This window comes from Loxodonta africana, chromosome 10, assembly GCF_030014295.1.
Source record: "Loxodonta africana isolate mLoxAfr1 chromosome 10, mLoxAfr1.hap2, whole genome shotgun sequence".
NCBI classification, from domain to species: domain Eukaryota; kingdom Metazoa; phylum Chordata; class Mammalia; order Proboscidea; family Elephantidae; genus Loxodonta; species Loxodonta africana.
Window position 1 is genome coordinate 6,967,374 of NC_087351.1, and position 22,498 is coordinate 6,989,871.

General features: G+C 47.2%; 1 protein-coding gene across 3 annotated transcripts in view; it reads right to left on the minus strand.

Annotated features, from left to right (window-relative positions):
* Positions 1–411: 411 nt before the first annotated feature.
* The window catches only part of SLC12A1 (solute carrier family 12 member 1), a 112,411-nt gene continuing 90,324 nt past the window's right edge, over positions 412–22,498 (minus strand). For all 3 annotated transcript variants that reach the window (XM_003420148.3, XM_003420147.3, XM_064292006.1), the window contains exons 20-26: positions 19,495–19,638; positions 12,679–12,810; positions 12,328–12,439; positions 10,248–10,334; positions 3,434–3,569; positions 1,788–1,855; positions 412–547 (exon numbers count right to left, since the gene is read on the minus strand). In XM_003420148.3, coding sequence (XP_003420196.1) covers positions 412–547; positions 1,788–1,855; positions 3,434–3,569; positions 10,248–10,334; positions 12,328–12,439; positions 12,679–12,810; positions 19,495–19,638 — 815 coding nt within the window. The remainder of the gene's footprint in view (positions 548–1,787; positions 1,856–3,433; positions 3,570–10,247; positions 10,335–12,327; positions 12,440–12,678; positions 12,811–19,494; positions 19,639–22,498) is intronic.

The following is a 22,498-nucleotide window of genomic DNA, read 5'->3' on the forward strand; positions in this document are numbered from 1 at the left end:
GTGGGCTGAGGCCTAGTCAGGCTCTGGAAGCAAAACGCTGTAGAAACAAAAGCCTAAATTTGCCTGGAGATGCTTACAGTCAAGGTGGTGGTTTTCATGAATATAAACCAGCATGGGTTTGCTTAATTTCTTATTTGTTTCTCAACATCAATGATAAAAGTGGTTTTTTTTGGCAGCGGCGGGGGAGGGCGGGGATAGCACTGGCTTTGAAACTCCCCTAAACTGACGGAAGGAGAAGAAAAAAGCTCCCATTAACTAATTAAAAAAAAAAGTAACAAAGTTTGTGTAGAACCTGGCAGCATAGTCTCCAGAAGTTTGAATACCCATCGGTCAGATTTACAACATAAAGTTCTGAAGCCTGTTTCTTAATTATTTGCACATAAAGTTAAAATGTATTTTAATCTTTCATCTTTAAGAATAAAATGTCAGGACGTTTTTGTGATTTCCTCTAACTAGTAAGACAGGAGGGAGGTTCTTCGTGAGGATTTCCAACCAAGCCATGTACAACAAATCCGATACAGATCCTTTTCTTGCCACCGGAAGACTCCTGACGGCGTTGGAGAAAAACAACAAAACTGAAAATTACTACAGGCAGCAACCTCACTAGTGCTTCTAAGCTATTTAATAGCTAGTGGCCTGAAACTTTGTTACCCCCAGGCCCTAGCAAAAAATGACAGCCTTAAAATTATCTTGAGTATAGATATCGGAGCCCTGGTAGAGAAGTGGTTAAGAACTCAGGCTGCTAACCAAAAGGTCTGCAGTTTGAATCTCTGGGTCACTCCTTGGAAACCCTGTGGGGCAGTTCTCCTTTGTCCTATAGGGTCACTATGAGTTGGAATTGACTTGACGGCACACACCAAAAACAACAATAGATATTAAGCTGATGTATTTCTCAGATAATATAAATATCTATAATCTAGAAAAATAGGCTTAGGTATTGTGGAAGATAGACAAAATAAAACTACAAATTTTAATTCTCCTTTAAGCAGAGAATTTGATCAACTAATCTTTCCTACCCATTTCCCCCCACCCCCGCCACCCTGCTTTTTTTTGTGGAAATCAACTTTCCAAATAGTTAAAAGGTTCTTATATTTGGGAGAAACCTCAGAAACCAGCTATTTGAACACTACCACCCAATTCAGGATACTATTCTAAAGCATCTTAGGAGAGTCCTCCAGACTAGATGTTGCTTGAAAACACATAGGAATGAGTTCATGAGATACAAATGTGAAAGTTTAAGATTTTCAAGTTTAGCTACCAACCTTCACGTAGATGTACATTGATATTTTCAGCAGGTGCGCCCCTAACATTGTTGGGGCCAGAGGGCAAAGAGTGAAAACGGAAAAACCCACTGCCCTTTTTCTCCTACCCTGGCCTGTCCCGGCCTTCTAGGGACCTCCTGAAGATGTGGGTGGACACTAGAGCCTCAAGAGAGCCTACCAGGGGAGAGGCCCAGTGGCAGACTTGGGGCTGGCTAAACAGAGAACTCCAGGGTCCCAGGTGCCTGGAGCATAGTCTGGAAGAGGAGTGTGGGTTCTAGGTGGGCCTATCCCCCTGACCCTGTGGGTGGGGCATGACTAATGGAAGGTCCAAACGAGGCCTCTAATGTCGATGGGCCCCAGTTGTCAAGGTCTCCGGGTGGCATTTATTTCCTCCACTTTCTAAAATCTCACATGCTCAAAATCTTTTTAACTTTCCATCTGAATAGTCATGAGCTTTTGAGCTGATTAACTCATCTGCCTTAAGACTCGCCTCTAACATTCTTAAATGTCTGCAGTGATACTTACAGGACAATGAGGTTAGCAGCTCTTGACTGCTCCTGTAAGAGCTCATTCAGTCGAACTTGGCGGTAACTCTGTGGACAACATTCAGATTTTATCGGAGACAGCTCTAGCAGAATGTATGGATGAGAATTTATATTCTGCCCTCAAATTATGGATGAACAAAAAACCTCATTTTAAAAAAAAATTACAATTATTTCATCATGTTTGGAAACTTAAAGTGTTTTAAAAACTCATGAGAAATCTTAGAAATGTAAAGAGCAGGATCAGATTGTCATTGTGCTGTACCAAAATCCACTGCTGTCAAGTTGATTCCAACTCATTGTGTCCCTATAGGACAGAGTATAACTGTCCCACAGTGCCCCACAGTGTTTCCAGGGCTGTCGTCTTTATGGAGGCAGACTGCCACATCCTTCTCCCATGGAGCGCTGGTGGGTTCAAACCACCAACTTTTCAGTTAGCAGCTGAACACTTTAACCACTATGCCACCAGGTACTATGGTACTATAAGGTCTTATTAAATTTTAGGGGAAAAGAGCAAGCAAACAACATGGATAAGAGTAAAAAGAAGGTTGGAATGGCCAGTTTTGGGGGACAGGTTTCATGCTAATTTGGTATCCTTAAGATTTATATTCTTAGTCTAGCTTTCTTTAAGCTCTCTGAATATTTTTTCAGGACAGGGGACTGGTTTCAACTAAGAAGCCACCTGAAGACTCACTTGCAAAAGTAACTACTTTGCAGTGATGAGAGAACTATTTATTACTATATTTCACTGGTTCAGAAACCCAGACTCAGAAAAATTGAGTGATTTGCTCAATCATATGAAAAGTCTTCATGAGAATTGGGCAGATTGTTACAGACAGAGTTTGTGATTCCCAGTTCAGTAAGACTTCCGCTAAATCTAAAAGGCTTTTAGCATGGCTTGCTTTAATTTATTCCAAGTTTTCAACTCGTAAGGTCGTTTATGTAGATTTTGCAGTTTATAGGTCTTTTCTTTGAATGTCCAATGCAGATGTCAATTCTTCTACCTAACCCTTGAGTCCTTGCTCTTTTCACAATCCTATCACTAACTTCTTTTTATCACTAACTTCACTGAGCTTGGGCCAGATGGGGAACTCCCACCTTCCTAGGCGCTATAGAAAAACTACCCTATCTACCCTACAGCCTGTGTCCGATCCATCTTTCACATTCACTGATCCAACCACAGTATGTCTTTTCTCAGATCCTGTGGTTAGTTTTCCATAGCGATCTTCATCAGGGTAAACTTCTTTGTTATTGTCTTCAATTGTGAGTCTGTCTACCTTCATTTGTCTACTCTGCACAGACGTTGACTTAAATTTTTCTAGACTGCAAGGTCTGTCTCCTGTTCTTTAAAATTAAATTTGAAGGGAGACACCACAATACGTACCTAAAATCTGTTGTTTAACTTAAAAAAAAAATTGACTTTACATAAACAATGAAAACAGTTTTCTGAATCCATTTGTCTGTATCCAGTAATATGATTGGAAAGCAGGTAAGAAATGCAGAAACCCTGGGTCCTGAATATTGAAATTCTATATAATAGATTCATGACTTCTCAGCCTTTAAATTAACCAGTTTCCTTTTTCAGCTTGTCAGACAGCAAAGCAAAAATGAAGGCAGCCAAGTCCTTACCTTTTCCTTGACCCCTTCCAGGGCTGCATCTGTAATTTTCCATGGAGTTTCTCTTTTTAATTTCTCAGCAGTTGTCAAATCTTTGCAGCTTTCATGGAGACGATAGGGTTCAATCATCTCTTCAAAGACTTTCCAGCTGAAATTGGAATTATAACAGAGGCCTCACAGTGGGAAACCAACTCATTATTTCACCCATACTCCAGGTATGACTGGTTCTACTGGCTGCAAATCAGAGCTGAATGTCATGCAAATCTTTTAAGAACTAACTACCTTTGCCTGGAACTTGCTGTGAGTAAAACCTTGGCTACGGTGCAGCCTCCCTGCCCAAGGAAAGGCCTTCATGTGTTTGAGGCTTTGTGAGCCTCCTAGGTATTAGATCCTGAATTTAAACACACAAACACAGAGATAGCAATTACACTGCAAAGCTATTTTCTGCATAGCGTAGTAAAAGACGGTTGTGGACACTTGAGACCATAAATGAGTTTCCATCTGCTTACTGTACAACTCTGTGGGAGACATTCATGCATTAATGTAGGAGACCAACTAGGTTCTTTGGGAGTTGGGTAGGGCTGCCTTCACCTTTAGGCCACATAGCAGCTCCCACTCATGGCAGGAGGTTGTGAGGAGAATAGCAAAGGCCTCTCTTGCTTAAAGGTTATAGAACAATTTGTATGTTTGCTGCAAGTGATGCTGCCCTTGTCCTTCTGGTGTCTGGCATGTCCTGAAATTTTCAAATGGCTACTGTTCAGGTGCACTTCAGGGGGAAGACCAACAATCAATAACATTTTTATGATTAAAAATCTAAGGCCACTTTAGAGCAGCAAAAAAAGAAATTATTGGTAGATGATAAAACCAAGAGCAGTTTTTAAGAGCTGTAGAACATTTTTTAAATGGCTGAGAAATCTCATTCTTATCTTTCATAAGAACCTCAGATTTATTTTTAAAATGTCAATACAAAGCAGAGTTATAATTAATGACGATAGTTGTCTCCAGTACGCCACTTCAAGATGATCTCCGTTGAACAATGTTCTTTGGTTTTATATAATGTAACTTACTTATAATTCAATAACTTAGAAATGAGCAATAATTTGAATTGGTGTGCTGTTTAGTTAAGAAATTAAAATATGAAGCAATGAGTTCAATTATCAGTTAGTCTGATTTAAGATTCACAGCTAAATGTGCAGATTACAAAGGTGCAGGATTGACCTGCCAGCGTAACTTTGTTCAGGGACTGAGGAGACATTTAATGCACTGGATTTCTATGCACTGACTTATTTAGAAGTGTAGGCAAAGGCAGGGAAGGAATACGACAGATAGGCCCTATTATGCTTTCAGGGACACTAATCTTCTGATTTGCCAGTCCTTCCAACACTATCGTACCTCCCAAGGTCTTTGACAGTAGTCAGTGCAAAGGAAAGGAGGAAGCTTTGGATAGGAGAGCCTGTTCTCTTGCTCCAGGTCCTTCATTGTCCCTGTTAGCCTAGATAACCTCGCCTGTAGAAGGAGGGTAACAATGGCCGCTTGGAACTGGCAGGAGAAACAGTGTACCAACTTGGGCTACAGTGTTCTGAAAAGTGTGCTGTGCTCTGTAAAAGAAAACAGATACTATCTTAACAGCCACAAGGACTGAGGTTAAGAATCAAGAAGTTCTCTGTTGAAGCTACATACACTTATTTTGATCAGGATGAGTTTTCTTCACATTTCAGCCTTGTCCTTGTTAGAAAGCACAGCACAAAACTGGTTTCCTAAAGAAAAGAAGGTGGAACTCAGGTTGATGGTCGTCTCTCTGGCATCCATACTAGGATTTCCCTATCGAAGTGTGGGTGGGACAGACTCCATTCCAACTTTAGCCACTCAGCACAATCCCATTCCCTCTGCCAGAGTGAATGGATGGGCACATAACCCAGGTAGCAGGGACAGATTACCCAATAAGCAAGGTAAGCAAGTGCTTAGGGCATCAAAAAACAGTTGTCCAAAGCAAAGATCCATAGATGCCAAGGAGATAGGACACAAGGAAAAGCAAGTGCCATAGTGAAAGGGTACTGGCAGGGCACTAAAACTGATACCACCTCCAGTGCGTGAAAATGTGCCAGCCAGAAATAAAGTTCATGCAGGGTCATGAGAGTGCCCAAAAGCAAGGTTGTTTAAGCTACGAGGCGCCTACCACTTCAACACCTTCGTTGACATCTGTTCTATGGTTTGAATGGGTGAGCAAGCAGAGGAGGGGGCACCACACATTACCAGTGTTTGGGCCCTCGCATGCCTTAATCTGGCCCTGCCAAGTAGGCTGGAACCAATAGGCACCCAGCATTGCTCTGGTCACAGTGAATGGCACAGTGGCTTAGGCTGGTGCGACTCGAATGAAGCCCAGGACCTGAGTTCAGAGATGGGTAAGAGATACACTTTCTCTCCCACTGAACATAAATGCTTAAGTATGTAGTCCTGGTTGCTATTGGCAGTCATCTTGTTTCCATAAGCTAAATCACCCTTGGTTGATACTTTTACAATGGAAGACAGAGTAGAAAGACCAAAAAAGAATTAGTCCTTGACTACAAAATAAAGCTTCCAGATCAAGCTTTGCCTGAAAGTCAAACTACGCTTGGATTTTTTGGTATGTTTGTCAATGATTTCCACTACGTAAGTCACTATTGTAGAAGCCCTGGTTAAGCGCTTGTCTGCTAACTGAAAGGTTGGTGTTTCAAACCCACCAGTGGCTCCGTGGGAAAAAATACCTGGTGATCTGCTCCCATAAAGATTACATTCTAGGAGACCCTACACTGTAGTTCTACCCTGTCCTATAGGGCTTCTATGACTCAGAATCAACTCGATGGCGCAGAACAATGATAAGTCAATATGAATTAGGCTTTCTTTTACTTGCAATTGAAACACGCAAAGTGGCACAGTGGGTTATAATGAGGCTGTATTTGCCCATTTTTTTTCTCTTTGCTCTAACTACTCTTTGTCTATGTTCATCTTTATTCTTCACCCTAAGGCTCATCCCTGACCTGGCCATTGCTTTCCCATTTTCCTCACTAAGCGATCCAAAGGTAGTGCAGAATTTCTATTTCAATTTTCCATAAATCTGGTTTTTCTAATAAATAATTTTTAATTGATCCTACAGTAAACCAAGTATTACCTGCTATTGAATATGTGAGAATTAATTCATTTTTAAAATGAACTAATATCTGCCTGCTTTTCTCAACCTTATTCTTCTTAAAAACAAAGTTTAAAAAAATTTTGAATTACATACATTTTTTCCCGTAAGTTCATTTGAGTTCTTCTCTCAAAATAATACAATAGTTTTTATGACTACTCTATCATCTTCAAAGTAAAGTATCTAGTTAATTGCTTCCAGTTTCTCTTTGATTTCCATATAGATTTTTGTCTTTTCTGGCCTATGACTTTTAATTCAGTCTATACGATAAAAAATGAAATATAACCACAAGAGCATTTCAGTTCCTCCTGGCTCAGTTATTTTCTTATTAACTTTGCTTTTGTACTCCTTCACCCTTCCCTTGCCATATCTGTAGATAATGTTTCTATGAAAAACTGTCCCCATCAAAGCTGACAGATGCTTTGTAGGTAGTTGAAAGGTTTACTAAAGGCAATTTGAGGGCGTTTAATATTGTCCTCAAACATGGAAATCATTGACCAACTATTTTGTGTTGTGTAGCACCTGGTGATTGAGTGACCAAGAAACAAAAGTGATCAGGAGACAGTTGTTAATGGCAGATGAGGGCTGCTCAGCCAAGAAGGCCCACCTGGAGGCTGAAACGGCCAGTGCTCCACTCTCTAAACCTTGTGTCCTGGTACCTGGGCCCAGGGCTGCATCAGCCTGGAGGAAGAGCTCTTAATCTAGCTGGACTGCCCCAGGAGTGGCCTTTTCCTAATTGTCACAAAGTGCAGGGTGTGCTACCAGTGGCTATCTGTGATATTTACTGAAGAGGCCATTCCTTGTTTGTTCTAAAAGAAAGTTACCTTCATGGATTGGAACAGCTATCACCAACATCAGGTATGTGACTGTCTTACAAAGTAACAGGGTATCAGTTGTAATGACAGTAACAGCAGAAGTAAGGCTGAAGGAAGGAGGATGGCCTTCTAGCATCCCTCTCCTTGGTGGCCTCATGTCTTCACACTAGTGCAAGGATTCTTAACTTCATTAAGAGTAGATGTTTTATTATTATTATTTTGCATCTTCTTCAAGATCTTGAAATATCAGAGGGAAAAATCTCCACAATCTCGATAGCGAATTCGTTTTTTTCCTTAGGAAGGAAAGTAGATCTCTTCATCACAGGATGATAAGAATACGTGAGAAGCGGCAATTTAAAATGCCATCTAAAAATAAAACTTAGACACCAGGTCAAAAGCAAGAATTCCCAGGCCCTTTGTTTCTTAATGCTATCCATAGAGTTTCGCTCCCTGAGAAGAGAAAGCAAGGGCACGAGGGTCAGGGTAGATGACGTGTCCAGGCCATGATGGGCTCTCAAAGAATGAAGAGGTGTGGTTAGTGGAAGAGGTCCACCAGCATCCTCAGGGACAGGAGACAGAGGACGGGTATGCAGGGACAGTGATTGTGGCAGCCGAGCAGAGATTGGTGTGAAGGAAAGGAAAGGAAATAGGGCTTGGTAAAGAAACCAGACTGATAGATCAAGAGCAAAGGAATGTAGGAACAAGGAAGTCGGCAAGCCCAGGCAGTTCTTAGCTACTGATAAGGCAAATAGCAGCAAGAAGTATTTGGATACAAGAAGTAAGTGACTGATTTGTGACCAGCACTGAGCCAAGGCTTGCAGAAAATTGAGTCAGTAGGGGACACAGTGACCAATCTCTAGACAACAGAAAATGGCCCTACGTTTAAGGAGCCCTGGGACACAGTGGTTAAGCACTCGACTGCTAACTGAAAGGTTGCCAGTTCGAACCCACCAGCCACAGGAGAAAGATGTGGCAGTCTGCTTTTGTAAAGATTATGGCCTTGGAAACCCCAGGGGGAAGTTTTGCTCTGTCCTACAGGGTTGCTATGAGTCAGAATCGACTAGACAGTGATGGGTGATGGGTAGGCCCTACACTTGCTGAGCACTGGCCATCTCTGCCTCATTGCTCGGTGGCACATGCCAGGAAATCACTGGACCTGCTGTGTTATAACAGACAATTGCATTTTCACCAATTAGAGCCATAAGATGAGCCCCTTTGATCATATCACTGCAAATGGCGAAAGACCAGTGACTTAGGGAATTAAAATTTTTTAAATGAAAAGTGGATGACTCCCTGAGATTATTGCATGAAAACTCAGTTCATGTCAGAGTGTTAATTCCATTTACCAAAGAGAATGATAAAGGTCTTCTTAATACTTCCTAAGTCTTTGTAATTGTAAAAATACAGGAACGCGAGGCATTAGAGGCATGTAGGATGTAAGGAGACACCACAAAGTTATAACTCAGGACAACCCTCTGGCTTACAACTTTCTTATTACAGTTAAGTAGTTTTGCAAAAACCATTTTAACTGACCACGGACATGAGTCCTCCAAGAACATGAATTTCAAGTTTGCTCTATTGTCAGTGAGGATGCATTTTAAATCCGAATAATTTTTAGTCAGCTATTAATCACATACAGGATAACAATAAATTGAAGGAAGGGAAGAGGCAAGAAAGCTGGAGAAGAGTAAGGGTTGGAATTATAAACCCTCAGAATTGCCGAAGAAGGAAAAATGGTAGCCAACAGAAATGGGAAGAGGCCTGAGAGGACAGCGAGGCAGTGGGACATTCTGAGACCTTCACGTCGGCCCCTTCGCCTTGGAGGCCCCACTCCACACCAAATCTAACGCACTGAACTGAATCCAGGTGAAACAGTAAATTGGATTTTGGGCTGTAAACAGTTGAAAACGTCTTATAATTATGCTTCTGAAAAGCTTTAACTCGAAGTAGTTCATTTAATTTACAATCAGCTGGGTTTTCAGACAATCTTCTTGTACCCTTGGGGACACCAGTGATAATCTAACCCTACAAATTGTTTCCAAATATCATGGACTTCATAAATTTAGCAATTAACGGGGACTAAAGTGGTGTTTGGTTTTTAAGACATTTAAATAATTATTATGTAAATTTTGCAGTTTGCTTTTTTATTTTGGAGCCAATGCATTTCTGTGCCAGCTTCAAACAGTCTAAGAAGCCTCCCAAGAGTTCACCGGCGCTCAGCTCTGGAAGGCACAAGTGGTTAAGTGCTTGACCACCAAGATTGGCAGTTCAAACCCACCCAGAGGCAGCTTGGAAGAAGGGCCTGGTGATCTACTTCCGAAAAGTCACAGCTGTGAGAATCCTGTGACGCCCAGTTCTACTCTGACATAGATGGGGTCGTCATGAGTTCTAATGGATTTGGCGCAATTAGTGCCTGAAAGTTAAAGTGACCGTGGAGGGTGGGCACTGTCATTGTGCCGAGAAGACACAAGCCGTCTCCACATCTTCTCCATCAGAGCTCCCACCTGGAATGCACTTTGAATAACAGGAACTTGCACAGGCAGCTCCCGAGGGGCAGTGCGACCTTGGGATTCCCACGACCCTTGCCACCACAGAAACAAAGAGCACGCAGGGAAACTCTGAAATGCTCAGTACCCTGTGTTTTCACAGTTTCACTGTAAACTCTTTCTTCCCATTGGAATGCACTCCGTGGCTCTGTGTCCTGTTTATTTAAAGCCCCTTTTATAATATTCTTCCAGGAAGTCACTGGAGCAAACACGTCACATTTTTATTCTTTGATAATCAGCACAGATGAGAATGAGAGAGTCCCATGGTTGAACACAGGCTCTTGTTAAATGTTTCATACCTCTCTTTGTTCGGCTTAACGTTGATGTCACCAATGATATGGATTTCTGCAAATTTTATTCTAAATTTGCTCAGAAGAGAAGCCATTCTGAAAATATAAGAGAGAAGCACTTCATCATTGCATATTTAACTATTTTCAGTCAAAGAATTTGGGTGTTTGAGTTAAGATATCAAAGGCAATCAGGTCTAATTTTGACTTAGCTTTCAGACAAGCTAACTGAGTAGTGTTTGATTTTCATGACAGTGCTTGATGGACACATTAAATGTGGACCAAGCTATTCCAAGGAAGACAAATGAAACTCATGTAGGTGCAGACACGAGAAGTAGCAAACCAGCTACGCATTCACATTTCAAGGAGACTAATTCAAAGCTGTCCATATTTTTGTCTCATTTGAAAGAAAGAGCAAATTTTAGCAGTTCTTGACTATTGTTGATCATTTTTATAGCATTACTGAGAAACTACTGGCAAACGAATAATTATGTAATTATATGTGGTTGTATATTGGAGGTTTTTTCCAGAAAATGAATAATTTTTATATAATTTCAAAGTTGCAAAAAAATTGCAGGAATACCACCAAGAACTCTGACTTCGCAATTGTTGCTATGTGCCCCATTTATCACTCTCCCTGCGTCTCTCTCTCTGCCTCTCTAGCTGCCTTTTTAGAGGATGTTGTAGATAGCACGCCCTTTTGCCTCTAAATGTTTCAGTGAGTATTTCCAAAGAACAGGGACGTTCGCTTATACAACCAGAGAACTTTTTTTTTTTTTTAAATCAGAAAGTTTAACATTGATGGCATACAATTATCTAATCCACAAACCATTTTCAATTTTATCAGTTGTCTCTACACAATCCTGGAGGTTTTAAGAAAATATGAATTATTGTAGCCATCATGCTCATTTTCATTTTAATATACCTTTCTTTAGGAGAACTTGAACATATATAATATTAATATATGTGAATATTATATTACTTCAAGAGAACACAAATAAAAATATAATATGAATATATATGTATAGATACATCCCCATTTATATATAGATACATCCCCATAGCCACAGAATGATCAACGCACTCACATCCTCCTAAGAGGGAGGAGAAATTGCTCAATGACAGCCAGTCGTTGTTTTGTGACATATGGAGAAGGGCTCAGGTTTAAACGTGCCCTGCGGGACCCAGAGGTGCTGAAAGTCATCCTGCAGATTTCCACCAGAGATCTCTGAATGTACCACAAGCACGGGGCACTTGGTATTCCCACAACTACACATCAGCTCTCCATGGCTAAATTTAACGAGAAAGAGGAAGACTTACACCATGGGATTTTTTTTTTTTTTTTTTAATTAAAAGGGATCTCTATAGTCATCCATTTTAATTTTTTCAAAGTACAAATGAGAACCTGGAGACTCAGGTATGTTTAGTGACTCTTATAAAGTCCTGGAGCACCTGGTGGCATAGTGGTTAAGCGCTCGGCTGCTAACCAAGAAGTTAGCAGTTCAAATCCACTGGCTGCTCTTTGGAAACCCTACAGGGCAGTTCTACTCTGTCCTATAGGGTCACTATGAGTCTGAATCCATTCAACAGCAGTGGGTTTAGTTTTGGTTTTTGGAGCTAGGTGGTGGTGGGGTTGGGAGAAGGACCCAAGATTAGTCTCTCAGCCTCTCAGTTTAGCTCCCTTTAAGTGTGCTGTGTAGAGTGGCTGCCTCGAGTTAACAAGTTTGGATCTCCCGGAAGAAAACTATTGGGAACAAATTCCTTCAGGCTCTTCCTTTCTTGGATATACTTACTAGTCAGAACAAAATAAACATTATACAAAACAATGATACCCTCGTTCAAGACAGGAGATGAGGATTCATGCAAAATTTCTTTTGAAAGCATTTGTGCAGGGAATAAGAGAAGTTGAATACAATCATCAGAAAAATTACACAGATAATTTATTGACCAGAAAACTAAGTAAACAGAAGATCTATTATGGTGGCTTTGTCTTTAAATCTGTTGTGCTTCAGAGTTACTTGAAAAAATGTTAAAAAGGACCATTACCATAACAAGCATCTTAAACCATCTAACATAGTGATAAACTGCTTACGCAATTTTTTCTTCTTCGATGCGGTTGACCTTCCCTCCAACATAGATTCTTAATTTACAGTCTTTCCATTTTTTTCTGATGGTCAAGATATAGGGGATAAGGAGTGTCAACCCTGGAATAAAAAGTAAATGATGACAGAAAGGACGAGTCTGTCTAACTGAAAGGATATGATAGTCCTACATCTTAATGCATGCCCACACTCGTCGTTCCTAAAAAATTTAGAATCTTTGCAGAATACAGAAATGTGATTCTTTACCTGGTAGAATTTTCAGATACCTTCCCATGCAGTTTGTTTAATTTATTAGCATAGAAAATCTGCTCCCTAGTGTATATTCTGGAATTTTTTTTTACCTCCGTCATCAAATAACCACCAAACATCAATTGTGCCTTTTCCTTGCTTCTTTTTAAATTGGGTGCTGGCTTCTACCAGCTTCTGGTTGAACTCCCCGACATGCACCGACTGAATGGTGTTAATGCTGCCGCCTGAAATGAAAGAGAAGGTGATGCATCTCTTTGTCTCTCGAGGGCAGAAACAAAACCACTTTCCCAGAAATCCATTGACGACAACAGAGGAAGGGTCAGGAATTTATAAGTGGTTTTCATACCTATAGACAAATTATGACCTCTATTCAAAAAAAAATTTTTTTTTTTTATTATCTGAAAAGGAGAGATAAAGTTCGAATCCCACAATAATTTAGATCACCTTCAATGGCTTAATAAACATCTGAGACTGGCTTTATGACCACAGTTTTCATTATAAAGCTGTAGATTATTTTCAGATACTTAGTAATCGGTCCCACAGTTGGAATTATTATTCAGGTGTGTAACAATGCCAAATTATCTGATACTGTCCCAGTTTTTCCAAATTTCATATATAAATGGATTTAATAATACTTTCAGGTTTACGTGAAAGTAGAGCATGCGGTGACTGCCTCTAGAGGTAAGCAATGGGATCAGAAGTATTCCTTCATTAGAGAATTCACTCATTTGAGTATAATTTTGGTGTGAATTCCATGAATGTCTGCATTATAAGGGTTGGCAAGGACCATGAACGTCTTGGCTCTCCACGACCTTTTGGCTCCATGGTCAGCCTGCCTTCCTCCTCTGTTTTCTTTTCCAGGAATCTTGTGAAGCTAAGGTAAAGCCACTTGACCTCTTTGAATCTCTGCAAATGAGATGGAAAAAAGCCAGGAAATATGGAAAGACAAAATACCTCTTACTTGAGTTATAATTAAGGGTGCATATAAAATACTAACAAAAAAATTTCTTTAAAGCAATTCCACTGTAACATACATGCAATGAGAGTGTACCATGGGACTAAGACCATGTCTGCGCAAACCTCTGTTCCTACCTGCCAGTAGGTGTTTCTTTGCCACACTACACATTGTTTCTCATTTCCACCTCTTTGAAAGTTGCGACTTCATTGCTCCTTTCAAAGAGACAGTTCAGCTTAGAGGTTACAGGAGAGCTGACAGCCTCTTCAGAGTGTCCTCTCTGATCTAGGAGTTCTAAAAAACAGTTTGTTCTGTCTTTCTCTGTTTCCCTGTTTTGTGTCAGTCAGTTCTGGAGCAATTATATTGTTTCTATAGCCCTAGGACCACTGAGGGAGAAAGCAAAGTTATTTACAAAATAGACTGGACTCTGCCCTCACTTACGTGCAAATCAGATCCGCAGAGGACTTTTTAGGAGTGCCTGGAATCAGAGTTGGTCCTGATCGAGAACTCAAAAGAGTTGTCAACCAGTGAAAACCCAGAGCAGTGACCAATCCTACTTTAGAGCTGTGTTTACAACTGCAGACTCTGAACATTGAGCATCTGTATCGCTTTCTGAACACACTGATGCTCAGAGAAGAGCATATTTGCCAAAGCAAGTACTGTGATGCAGAAACAGGCTTCTAGAATAAATAACAAGTCCTGCTTTCAGAGAAAAGGACTTGAATGCCCTCTCCCACCAGGTAGAGAACAGAGCTGAGCTCTGCCTTCTGAGCTTCCCATAGCGTTTTCAGACTGTACCACTGAATAGGGCAGATGCAATGGACAGTTAACTCTTCTCAGGAAGAAAACAAATCCTTGTAAAGAAAAGACAACAGTATTAGCATCCTGAACAACCTTATTTTAATTTTCACAGCGTGATCATCGTAATGTACCTCCAACTTTAGATTCCTAGAACATTTCATTTCCAGGTGAACAGTGAGTAGGAGGCTCTCCCACAGCCCATGGGATATTCCGGGTACCTGAAAGTACCTCTAGTAAAAGAGGAGGGCAATGTTGGAATGCCCCACAATTTTCTGTAAATGTGTATATAAAATACTATAGTACAGGTGAGATTTCCTCCTGGGGCTACTGTAGGGAGGAATAAGGGGACACCCAAAGCTCTTACAATGTAGGACCTAGCCTTTTCAGAGTGCTGAGCATTTTACATGGCCTCTGTCAACCTAGACCAGTTTGGATCCTGACAGGAGACCCTCACAGGAAAGTGATCTTCCCCCTATGACTTCAGGAAGTAAGCGACACTCGGGCATGAAAGAAACGCATGTTAGCATTCCCATCTTCTACCAGCAGAGGTCGCTGTGCACCTCAGAAACTCAAATCAAACATGCAGTGTTTCTGGAAAGAAAGCAATTTTCAAAGAATCAGATGTTTGACTGAACCAACCGTTTATGAAACTATACAAATGCATAAGTAAAGCTCTCCCATCCCTTGGTCCTTGTCGCGAGGATGTATACCAGACGTTCAGAGATACGTGTCACTCAGCTGAAATTTACGAGACCGGCCACGAGGTCCTGCGCCAGCATTCTGGTGGATGCGAAGGGCGCTCTGCTGAAACGGAGCTTCTAGCTAGATCTCTCGTCTGCCCGTGCCGGCCGGCGTTCGGGCCCCCGGACCTGGGCCGGTCTACATTCGGGCCCCCGGACCTGGGCCGGCCGGCGTTCGGGCCCCCGGACCTGGGCCGGTCTACATTCGGGCCCCCGGACCTGGGCCGGTCTACATTCGGGCCCCCGGACCTGGGCCGGTCTACATTCGGGCCCCCGGACCGGTGCCGGTCTACATTCGGGCCCCCGGACCGGTGCCGGTCTACATTCGGGCCCCCGGACCTGGGCCGGTCTACATTCGGGCCCCCGGACCTGGGCCGGTCTACATTCGGGCCCCCGGACCTGGGCCGGTCTACATTCGGGCCCCCGGACCTGGGCCGGTCTACATTCGGGCCCCCGGACCTGGGCCGGTCTACATTCGGGCCCCCGGACCTGGGCCGGTCTACATTCGGGCCCCCGGACCTGGGCCGGTCTACATTCGGGCCCCCGGACCGGGGCCGGTCTACATTCGGGCCCCCGGACCGGTGCCGGTCTACATTCGGGCCCCCGGACCTGGGCCGGTCTACATTCGGGCCCCCGGACCTGGGCCGGTCTACATTCGGGCCCCCGGACCTGGGCCGGTCTACATTCGGGCCCCCGGACCTGGGCCGGTCTACATTCGGGCCCCCGGACCGGGGCCGGTCTACATTCGGGCCCCCGGACCGGGGCCGGTCTACATTCGGGCCCCCGGACCTGGGCCGGCCGGCGTTCGGGCCCCCGGACCTGGGCCGGTCTACATTCGGGCCCCCGGACCTGGGCCGGTCTACATTCGGGCCCCCGGACCGGTGCCGGTTTACATTCGGGTCCCCGGACCGGTGCCGGTCTACATTCGGGCCCCCGGACCTGGGCCGGCCGGTGTTCGGGCCCCCGGACCTGGGCCGGTCTACATTCGGGCCCCCGGACCGGGGCCGGTCTACATTCGGGCCCCCGGACCGGTGCCGGTCTACATTCGGGCCCCCGGACCGGTGCCGGTCTACATTCGGGCCCCCGGACCTGGGCCGGCCGGCGTTCGGGCCCCCGGACCTGGGCCGGTCTACATTCGGGCCCCCGGACCTGGGCCGGTCTACATTCGGGCCCCCGGACCGGGGCCGGTCTACATTCGGGCCCCCGGACCGGGGCCGGTCTACATTCGGGCCCCCGGACCTGGGCCGGTCTACATTCGGGCCCCCGGACCGGTGCCGGTCTACATTCGGGCCCCCGGACCTGGGCCGGTCTACATTCGGGCCCCCGGACCGGTGCCGGTCTACATTCGGGCCCCCGGACCTGGGCCGGTCTACATTCGGGCCCCCGCACCGGGGCCGGTCTACATTCGGGCCCCCGGACCGGGGCCGGTCTACATTCGGGCCCCCGGACCGGTGCCGGTCTACATTCGGGCCCCCGGACCGGGGCCGGTCTACATTCGGGCCCCCGGACCGGGGCCGGTCTACATTCGGGCCCCCGGACCGGTGCCGGTCTACATTCGGGCCCCCGGACCTGGGCCGGTCTACATTCGGGCCCCCGGACCGGGGCCGGTCTACATTCGGGCCCCCGGACCGGGGCCGGTCTACATTCGGGCCCCCGGACCTGGGCCGGCCGGCGTTCGGGCCCCCGGACCGGGGCCGGTCTACATTCGGGCCCCCGGACCGGGGCCGGTCTACATTCGGGCCCCCGGACCTGGGCCGGTCTACATTCGGGCCCCCGGACCTGGGCCGGTCTACATTCGGGCCCCCGGACCTGGGCCGGTCTACATTCGGGCCCCCGGACCGGGGCCGGTCTACATTCGGGCCCCCGGACCTGGGCCGGCCGGCGTTCGGGCCCCCGGACCGGTGCCGGTCTACATTCGGGCCCCCGGACCGGTGCCAGTCTACATTCGGGCCCCCGGACCGGTGCCGGTCTACATTCGGGCCCCCGGACCTGGGCCGGTCTACATTCGGGCCCCCGGACCTGGGCCGGTCTACATTCGGGCCCCCGGACCGGTGCCGGTCTACATTCGGGCCCCCGGACCGGTGCCGGTCTACATTCGGGCCCCCGGACCTGGGCCGGTCTACATTCGGGCCCCCGCACCGGGGCCGGTCTACATTCGGGCCCCCGGACCGGGGCCGGTCTACATTCGGGCCCCCGGACCGGGGCCGGTCTACATTCGGGCCCCCGGACCGGGGCCGGTCTACATTCGGGCCCCCGGACCGGTGCCGGTCTACATTCGGGCCCCCGGACCGGTGCCGGTCTACATTCGGGCCCCCGGACCGGGGCCGGTCTACATTCGGGCCCCCGGACCGGGGCCGGTCTACATTCGGGCCCCCGGACCGGTGCCGGTCTACATTCGGGCCCCCGGACCTGGGCCGGTCTACATTCGGGCCCCCGGACCTGGGCCGGTCTACATTCGGGCCCCCGGACCGGTGCCGGTCTACATTCGGGCCCCCGGACCGGTGCCGGTCTACATTCGGGCCCCCGGACCTGGGCCGGCCGGCGTTCGGGCCCCCGGACCGGGGCCGGTCTACATTCGGGCCCCCGGACCGGGGCCGGTCTACATTCGGGCCCCCGGACCGGGGCCGGTCTACATTCGGGCCCCCGGACCGGTGCCGGTCTACATTCGGGCCCCCGGACCGGTGCCGGTCTACATTCGGGCCCCCGGACCTGGGCCGGTCTACATTCGGGCCCCCGGACCGGGGCCGGTCTACATTCGGGCCCCCGGACCTGGGCCGGTCTACATTCGGGCCCCCGGACCGGGGCCGGTCTACATTCGGGCCCCCGGACCGGGGCCGGTCTACATTCGGGCCCCCGGACCGGTGCCGGTCTACATTCGGGCCCCCGGACCTGGGCCGGCCGGCGTTCGGGCCCCCGGACCTGGGCCGGTCTACATTCGGGCCCCCGGACCTGGGCCGGTCTACATTCGGGCCCCCGGACCGGTGCCGGTCTACATTCGGGCCCCCGGACCGGGGCCGGTCTACATTCGGGCCCCCGGACCGGTGCCGGTCTACATTCGGGCCCCCGGACCTGGGCCGGCCGGCGTTCGGGCCCCCGGACCTGGGCCGGTCTACATTCGGGCCCCCGGACCTGGGCCGGTCTACATTCGGGCCCCCGGACCTGGGCCGGTCTACATTCGGGCCCCCGGACCTGGGCCGGTCTACATTCGGGCCCCCGGACCTGGGCCGGTCTACATTCGGGCCCCCGGACCTGGGCCGGTCTACATTCGGGCCCCCGGACCTGGGCCGGTCTACATTCGGGCCCCCGGACCGGTGCCGGTCTACATTCGGGCCCCCGGACCTGGGCCGGTCTACATTCGGGCCCCCGCACCGGGGCCGGTCTACATTCGGGCCCCCGGACCGGGGCCGGTCTACATTCGGGCCCCCGGACCGGGGCCGGTCTACATTCGGGCCCCCGGACCGGGGCCGGTCTACATTCGGGCCCCCGGACCGGGGCCGGTCTACATTCGGGCCCCCGGACCTGGGCCGGTCTACATTCGGGCCCCCGGACCGGTGCCGGTCTACATTCGGGCCCCCGGACCTGGGCCGGTCTACATTCGGGCCCCCGGGCCTGTGCCGGTCTACATTCGGGCCCCCGGACCGGTGCCGGTTTACATTCGGGCCCCCGGACCGGTGCCGGTCTACATTCGGGCCCCCGGACCTGGGCCGGCCGGCGTTCGGGCCCCCGGACCTGGGCCGGTCTACATTCGGGCCCCCGGACCTGGGCCGGTCTACATTCGGGCCCCCGGACCTGGGCCGGTCTACATTCGGGCCCCCGGACCTGGGCCGGTCTACATTCGGGCCCCCGGACCGGGGCCGGTCTACATTCGGGCCCCTAAAGTGTCTGGTGGCGAGAGGATTGAGCAGTTTGGATATTGGCTTTTAAATTTCTATCCTCTTTTGCTCTTAACTAAGGAATTTCTTATTTTATGGCACTCAGTCTACTTAAGCACTGTATGACTTCCAAACCAAAATTCTTATTTTATGATGAAGTTTTAACAGTCAGATGGTGAAGTCAAAACAATGATGCCGATTAAGGACAACGGCTTCTACTTTCTACCCATCCCATCTTCTCAAAACAAATGCCTTCTGGTCCCTTGCTGCACTCAATTTTACCAATATCGTATGTGTTAACTTCAGTGTGTGTGTGGTTTTGAAAATATACACACCGAAACGTTCGCCAGCACAACTTCAATATTTACACTTCAGTGAGATTGCACACGTTTGTCCTGCTGTGCCCCATTCTCGCTATCCTTTTCCAAAACATCCTACCACGTTAACGTAAACTCAGTGGTAAGTTAGCTTATGATCCCAAAGATGCTCAAGGAGTTGCTCACCCTGTAATCTTTCCTGTAAAGACTGAAAAGCACTTACTTTTCTTCGGAGCTGGTTTAGTGATGTTCAGCTTGCCAGCTTTTTTAAACAAGCCCCGGAGGCCTCCGCTTCCTTCTTCACATTCATTATCCTTGATAGTGGCTTCCAGGGCCAGTCTCTCCTGTTCTAATCTCTCTAATTCTTCTGATAAGGGGAAAAAAACAACAACAAAAAAAACACTTCCTTAACTTGAGCAACAAGTTTTCTAGGAACAATCTTATAAACTGTTTCACTATTAAAAATAGTTTATATATGTACAATAAAATACTACAAATGATATGAATTTTATAAATGATCATGAAAAAGTAATGTATTTCAGTCAATGATACTCTCAAGGTAACAAGTAGCTCAGAAAACAGCAATGTGTTAAGTTAGAATACATGAAATCACTGCGTCTTTATTTGTGAGGATAAGGGAGGCTATTGCACGTCATCTTTATTCACTGTCAGCACAAAACAAAACCAAACAAAAAACAGATTACTGTACATAAGATCTTCACACTGTAAGCCACTGATTTACCGACGTAACCTACTGGGTCAGCTGTTTCACGACTGGAAATGACAAAATTATACAAGTGCAGTGGGTTTATACCAAGTACTCAGCAATGCCTGCTAAATTGAAATATAAAACGAGAGAGCAAGAATTAAAAGAAGATAACCAAACCTTGTAATAAACCAGCCTTGTGATAAACTCTACCGGTTCTGAATACAAATTACAGAGAAACATATCCAGCACTGATTCCTTCTAATAAGCAGCAAAGTGGGCCTGGGGGGTGCCCAAAACTAAAAAAATAAGTGCCGAGGGGTCCGTGTGTCTGCCAGAGGTGAACGTGTTAAAACAGGTCTCACAACACTGGGGTTTGGAACAAGAGTCAAGCTGTGCAAGGTCTCCTGTCCAGGTTAGACCCTCTCTCCAAACTTTTATGTTGCTTCTGGCTGCCTCTTATTTTTCCTGGGTTCTAATGGTGATGAAAAACTCCTAACTGCTATAGAATGCATTGAATTCCTTTCTGACCTCAACCCACGTTAAACCAAAAACCACACCCCTTGCCACCGACTCGATTCTGACTCACAGCGACCCCGTGTGTTACAGACTGGAAGTGCTCCGTTAGGTTTCCTTGCCTGTAGTCTTCGCGGAAGCAGATCACCAGGTCTTTGTTTCGTGGCACTGCTAAGTGGGTTCATTTGAACCACCAACATTTCGGTTAGTAGTCGAGTGCAAACCGTTTGTTCCACCCAGGAACTTCCAACCCACTTTGGATGCGGTGCTAACAAGACTTAAATGAGTCACATGACTGTGCCCACGGCCTTCCTGCCCACACTGGGCGGGCAAGGTGGCACTCCTGTCAGACTCCGTCATCCTTTGCCTTCCAAGAACAGAGCCTCGGAAAATGAGTTGTTACTAGGAAGAGGGTAGAAAACTAGCTTCAGTGCTACAACGCACTGGTAAGACTTGTGCATGTCAGCCGTCGGAGCCTGTTGCCTTATCTGTCTGTGAAGTGAGGCTACACAAACTCTAGATTTATCAAGTACGTACTAACTAAACCTGTCAGGAAAGTAGCACCCCAGACCGAGCGTTATCCAGCTACGGAGAGTTGTCTGGCCCCTTTCCAGGTCCTAGCAATTCATCTCTCACCAGTGGCACAAAATTTAAGGTCAGATCACCCATGTGATTTCTCTAAAGCTTCAAAGACTCTCAAGACCAACAGCTGTAGGAAATCTGAGAAACTAGACTGGCGGTGTTAAAGCTCAGGCAGGAGCTGCTTACCACTGGCTCTGGAAAGGTGAGCACGGCTGCACTGCCCTGGAGGTCGTGACCGATTCCAACTCTGCTGCTGGTTTGATGTGACATGAGGCGAGTCAACTACTTTTTCTAGGCCTCAACCTTCCTGTCTGTGAAATGGAAAATTATAACCCTTCCCCTTTTCCACCTTCCCATCTTTGGAAAGAGAACACAGGATAGTTTCTGCAGGGTGCTTTGCAGCTCCTTAAAGGTCAAAACAGGTCCCTGTACAGGCACTGTATTTACACAGCTCTGGAAGCGGGCTGTGGCCTGCCACGCAAAGTGAGCACCTGGAGGACCCTGGGAGCTGTTTCAGCAGTTACTACGGGCTACACACTCGGTACCAGGGACTAGGCTGCATTTTATGCCTTCCCAAACAACTTGGAGATAATTACTGTTATTATCCTCATTTTGTTAATGAAGAAACTTAGGCTCAGCAAGGTTAAGTAACGTGTCTGATGTCACCCAGCAAGTGTTGTTAGCTGCTGTCAAGTTGTCCCTGACTCATGGCGACCCTAGACACAATGGGATTGAACTGTCATGATCCATAGGGTTTTCACTGGTTTTTTGGAAGTAGACCACGAGGCCTTTGTTCCTAGTCTGTCTCAGTCTAGCGGTTTTGCTGAAAGCTGTTCAGCATTATAGCAACACACAAGCCTTTGCCGACAGATGGGTAGGGGATCTGCATGAGATGTGTTGGCTTGGAATTGAACCCTGGTCTCCTGCATGGAAGCTGAGAATTCTACCATTGACCCACAATTGCCCCTACCCAGCAAGTAAGAGAGTTCAAATGCAAAGAAGTCTGCTTGACTCCAAATCCTGTAAGCTTCCTACTATGAAGACCTTCTTCTTTTGGCTTATTACTATTATTTCAAAGTTGTTTTATTAACCTCCCCCTCTTCATCTTCAAATGAACCTAAAAACTCTCAGGCAAATATGGCCACTGAAACATGTAATTTGAAAGGGAGGCCCCTAAAGATATAGGTACGTGGGGGCTGCCACTGAGCAGGTGCTCGAATTTGTCCTCAAGGCCCCCTGTTATTATCCACCCTTCTGGGGTATCATAGGCGCCAGCTGTGGGGTAATCTGCTTTCTGCAGTCATCTAGACGCTTTCGGGGCAACTGTAGGAACTGCCCTGGGGAGGGAATTCTTTCTCTTTTCCTTTTCTGGCAGGCTCTAGCATGCCCTGTGATTAGCCACAGATTGCCATGCTTTCTGTCC